The sequence below is a fragment of the Xiphophorus hellerii genome, chromosome 1 (assembly GCF_003331165.1).
Source record: "Xiphophorus hellerii strain 12219 chromosome 1, Xiphophorus_hellerii-4.1, whole genome shotgun sequence".
Taxonomy (NCBI): domain Eukaryota; kingdom Metazoa; phylum Chordata; class Actinopteri; order Cyprinodontiformes; family Poeciliidae; genus Xiphophorus; species Xiphophorus hellerii.
This window is the reverse complement of record NC_045672.1, coordinates 1,707,154-1,712,695: the sequence shown is the minus strand read 5'-3', so window position 1 is coordinate 1,712,695 and position 5,542 is coordinate 1,707,154. Positions and strand designations below refer to the sequence as shown.

The 5,542-nt window shown below is 44.2% G+C and overlaps 1 protein-coding gene across 1 annotated transcript; it reads right to left on the bottom strand.

Annotated features, from left to right (window-relative positions):
- Positions 1-340: 340 nt before the first annotated feature.
- On the bottom strand, positions 341-3,552 carry LOC116729480 (uncharacterized). Its single transcript, XM_032578115.1, has 2 exons — positions 3,333-3,552; positions 341-2,786 (listed from the first exon to the last, which is right to left on the bottom strand). Exon 2 carries the CDS (start codon positions 2,611-2,613, stop codon positions 901-903), a length of 1,713 nt encoding a protein of 570 aa, XP_032434006.1. The 5' UTR covers positions 2,614-2,786; positions 3,333-3,552; the 3' UTR covers positions 341-900.
- Between the last annotated feature and the right edge of the window lie 1,990 nt (positions 3,553-5,542).

Here is a 5,542-nt window from a genome sequence, read left to right as displayed (position 1 = left end):
GTTTTAGCTTCAAGTAGAGCCACAGCTTGAAGATCCTGCTTTGACCGGGTCACTTCCTTTTCAGATGTGTAAGGCACTGCATCCATCTGCCAGAGCCGCTCTACATGCTTAAATAACTCATCCGATTGGGAGGACGTGTATAAGCTTAGGGCAGGCTGGGTTGGCCGCCCCATCTTGGTCCCTGAAGGGTCCACCCCAGCCGTGTATGGACAGCTGCTGGACTGCCAGGTGGGCCAAGCCGAACCGGTTCTATGGGGGTTATCAGGTGCGGCTGGTCTGAACCAATAAGGAGCAGTGGTTCGACTCGCTTCAACGCCGGCACTGGGATCCCTTGCAGGTGTTTATACTTCCTCCGCAGCTGATCAACAGGATATGTATGATGAGCTAAGTTGAGGCTGTCAGCTGTAAATGCTCCCTCAATCTTGTGTTGCAACCCAGGATTAGTAGCTGCAGAGACACTGAAAGATACATTACGTCCATGTAACATCTGAATATCGTAACGGACGGTGCGTAAAGGAAGATCCTCGGGGATGCCCACCAGACCAAGGATTTTTGCAGCAGCTGGGAGCAACATGGTTCGCTCGGAACCGTCATCCAGGATTGCAAAGGTATCTAGAGTGTGTTGCCCATAACTTAGAACCACAGGTACAATCTTGAGCAAAACACGATGGCCGACCCCATGTCGATCTAAGTAGAGGGAACCTGACGCTGAATTGGTAAGGCAACTTTCTTCCTTTGCAGAGACACCCGTGTCGTATCTTTCAGTTCTGACATTTACCTCATGAAGAGCCAGCAGGTGTTTTCCTTGGCAAAGACTGCAGGGCTTCTTCAGTGTGCATTGAGCCGCTAGATGATTTCGGGCACAACGCCAGCATCGTTTGTTGACTTGAATCCAATTCTTTATTTCTTCTTTGGAGAGCTTAGCCACACCATCACATTGACTGAAATAATGTTCTGTGCTCTCGCAGTAAGCACAATAGGCTTATTCTTCCCTCTAACTCGACTCTCCTTTGGTAACAGGGAAGTGTGTTCGGAGGGTCCTTTTACATTATGTAGGACTGTTACAGTCTGTTTGAAGGGATGGGCATCCGCCTTTCTGCAGGTCCGTTCTCTGCTACCCGTCCCACCAGCTTGGCTATCGAACCCTTGACACCATGACTCCTGGCGTAGCCATTCAGATAAGTCATGAAGGGTGTAGGTGGTGCCAGGCTGTTTGAACTGATGTCGACGAAAGTCAGCTCTTTGCTCTGGAGGGAGCTTGCTTATCAGACGGGCAACGTGAGAGCCACAATTCAGTTCCACTTCTCCCTCAAGTCCTAGTGTTTGCAACAGACCAACTAGTGACTGCACCTGGAGAGAGAACCTTTGGAAAGCTACTATATCACCTCTCCTTATTTCTGGGCCATCTAGGACACTTGCGATTTTCCTTAAAGCAAGCTGATGAGGTTGTCCAAATTTATCATGGAGGGCAGCCATGGTATCAGTATAAGGCTTTGGTGAATTCAGGTAAGCATCAGCTATTAGTCGAGCTTCATCAAACTTAAGATGGTCCACAAGTATTTGATACTTAAAGAGCTCGGTTGCGTTACGAGGGAGTAGGTTCTCCAGGGCCATTCGGAGCCTGGCAAACTCAGTAGGATCTGAATGAAGGAACTTCGGGATTGTTGGTTTGGGCCCCCTATATACCGCCTCAGATGAAAGAGGTGGGGCTGAATTATGCCAATTCGACATCTCACACGCTGCCCCCGTCACTGAAGTATGGGGTTCAACCTGAACAGGGTTTGGTTGCAGCAGGCCTGCATTTATTGATGCCCACTTTGAGGATGGCTCAACATGTTGCGAAGAAGCGTGGAACACATTTCCTCTGTGCTCCTGAGGGATGCGTGTTGGCAGAAAGGATTTACGGGGCAAAGATGCTGTATTAGGCGGGGGGTAGTACTGTAAGCCATAATCTGAATACTGTTCTTCAACCTTTAGTTTGGAGAATCCTGTGTGCAGCTCCTCTCCCGGTTCAGGCCACGGAGGTGGATCAGGCCACTCCTCCTCATCTTCATCTTTAATCGGCCTTGTGTTAGTGGTGTACACCCTTTCTGAGCTGCTCATAGGGGGCTGATAAATGGGATATTTTGAGGCAGTCAGCTGAGCCATATCCTTTCTCAGTGAGTGAGCAACTTCAATCAGTGCTTTGATATCACTCCTTGCTTCATTAAGTTCTCTCAGGCCCTCCTGTAGAACTTCCTGTGATTGAAGTAGCTTCTCTCTTTCCACCTGCAAAGCTCTGAATCCTGTATGAGAGGGTTGGATGGGCGTCTCTAGCAGGTTGTAGGGGAAAACTTCAGGCGTGAGATCCCTAAAGTTCCTCCCTTGTTCACTTCTCTCCAGCTGAGGAGAAGTAGGAGAGCAGGTTACATCACTATCACCGTAGCGAGGTGGTGCAGTGCTATACTGAGGTTGGTGTTCCACATGTCTTGGGATAGGTGGTGGGATTTCCCAATGTGGCATTTCTCTAATGGAATGATGTGTGTACTCAACTTCAAAGTCATCAAATCGACTTGGTCGGCGTGACTGCCGTTTAGGTCTCACATCAGGGAATGACGCTCTGTCTGGCTCCATCCTGATAGCTTCTATCCGGCTCGAAGGACCAGTGTTAATTAGGTTAGGTTCTTAGGTTATTTGCAGCAAACAGGATGGTGTATCGGTCAGGATACAGGAAGGAGGACATGAGATCAAACTTGACTTAGATGCGATCTGGTTTATTCGTGGTGATGCTCAGTGTTGCCAGTAGTCTGTAATAACAAATAAATGCCCATTAGGCTAATGTATTACAGGAATAGAGGTTCCACTAATACAAACTCAAACAAAATATCTAATAAGAAATAAACTCAACCATCCACATTTGCATGTAAATCCACAACATACACAAATAACTCAATTCACGTAAAGGTTACATCATTAGGCGCAACTTCGGTGAAAAAAGACAGGAGCGCAGACAGCCCTTTGGCTCGATTTAACATAAGAGGCCCTTTGGCGCCATCATGTGGCCAGATAAAATCCCTACACAACGGCGGCAACTGGCAGCGCATGCCTTTAATTACTATATCTGCCGCAATAACTCAATTGAAAGCAATAACAGTTGCTGGCCGAAATGCAATTACAAATAATAAGATTTAAGGTAAACCTATGAATGCTGAGCAGGCTCAACTGAGTTCCCAGCGCTCAGAACGCCCCACAACATCGCATACCTGTTCTCCCGTAGTTTAAACATATATATTTAAACATATAACAAACTGAATCTAGCGTAAACAAACAGCACGCTAAATGCGGTAACTTACTTTCCGTCATCAACTTAACACTCGGAGCATCACTTCTCAAGACTACAACATGAATGCGGTCTCACATGCTGAGAACGCAGCAAACTGACCCGGAAGTATATTAAATTGCTCCCATGAGCAGAGCACAGCACTAAACTCCGACTTACGTCACTTCCTAGGATACTCTCTAAACCAACATTACAAAATAAAATACAGAAATGTCAGCGCCTTTTATACAAGGATATTCAGACATTTTCATCATTAAACTCCGTTTTTTCACTTCTACCTGGATCCTCAGCATCTGCCTCTCCATCTCACACCACACCTCATGACACAATCAGTTTATTTATAAAGCACCCTTCATATTAAAAGCAGCTCAAAGTGGTGTACAGATCAATAAAAACAAACCCACAAAAACACAGTTACCCACTCCAACCCCACATGGAAAACACACAACTGCATGGAAAATGCACAGACTAAGCAGAAATGATTCAGTTAAGGAAATACGGTGTTACTCTGAGCAGCAGCTCCTATAATGAGATCAGCAGTTCCACCAGGTGTTTGCTAATTGCTGCTGGCTAGTCTGAAGGAAACTCATTAGCTTGGAAATTGCAGCTCAAAGGAGGAGCTTTGTCCTTGAAGGCAAGGCTATGTCCAACCAGGAGTTTTGCACAGCTGAATGGTTGCCATGGAGATTAAAGGACTTCTCAAACATGCATGAAAGAATCAAAGCAACACTCCAGGTTTGTTTCTGATTATGAAATATCATTATAACATGATGTAAAGCTCAAAAAAGTTAATTTTGCATGATAATGCCCCTTTAAGCTTTTATTTTGGTTGTCAGTCATCGTCACCAAAAAGAGACAGTAATATACAAAGGAAACTCATTTGAATATGTTTCCCCCACAGATTTACACCAAGAAAAGGGTTACATGTTTATGAATCATTGAAAGTGAATATTTCCTATAAATAAAAGGCTTCAAAAATGGTTTTTGTCTGATCATTTGTATTTGGTGAATAAATTGTTTTCATGCAGATGCAGGTTGTGTATTACAATTCCCAGGATGCCTCCATACAGATCAAAAGCTCAGCCAGTTTTAGTTCCATTAGTGACAGGTCCGTCACAAAAATCTGTAAACAACAAGTCCTAATGCGCTAACCAACCCTCACCTCCACTTTGATTATAAATGGAAACTGGATCTATGTTCCTCTTTTCTAATGTTTTCTTTTATGGTTCATAGAATTCGTGTTCAGGAAGCTGGACTCTTAAATCTCTCTTTTATGATGTTACACAAACCAAAACTACACGTTTAGTTCTGTTCACACAAGAAATGATAAATATTTGCTTCATGTGTCACCTCAGTGGTTTAACTGAAAGATGTGAATTGTCCGGGGGAAGTGTTGCTTGGAGAATATTGTTGTGTGTGGGGGAGTGTTGTGTGAAGTCCCAGGAAATGTTTCAGGTCCATCAGTTTGAAAAAACTTGAGGATCCTGAGAAACAAATGTGCTAATGACAGAGAAACAACTTATTGCTACAAGAAAAGCATTTATCCACCGTCATTGGCTGCTATGCTAACTAGCCTTAACATTCAGCAGTATACACAATGGTAATTGACAGTCCTGAGACCCTCCTCCTGGACCTTATTGCCTGGTTCTGACTGAGGTTTATTTCTGTAGAATGGGACACAGAGAGAAGGAGAACGAATTTTATCACAGATTATCTGTCTCAAACTACAACAGGATGGTTTTAAATGATACATAAGAAACCTTTCTTATTTTTATTTTCTAATACAAAACTTACATACCCCAGCTTTAAAACCGCATAATTTTCCACTGTATTATCCGGGGTTGAGGGTTAAGGGGTTTTAAGGAAGTAAATGGCAAATCCATCCATCCATCCATCCATCCACCAGGACTGAACCACTGCAGACAAATAACTGATCTTACTTTGGCTGATATCTATTACATTTATTACTTTCCCATTCCAGTTGATTATTGGGATGACTCTGAAAACGTTACTTCCAGCTCCAGTCAAACTGTATCTCCTCTCTGTCATAATTTTTCTGTTGAGCATAAATTAAAAGTTCAGAAGGATTGCTGCAAACGGTCGACAGCCGAATTAACGAGACGCCTACGAAATGTCAAGAGAGTAAGAGGAAATCTCCGAGGCGCATTGTGGTGGTGATGTCTGTGTCTGTGGGTGTGTATGCGTGTGTGTGGGAGGTGGGAT

Coding starts and splice junctions, on each gene's coding strand:
- LOC116729480 (XM_032578115.1), bottom strand. CDS start 2,613: ATGGAGCCAGACAGAGCGTCATTCCCTGATGTGAGACCTAAACGGCAG.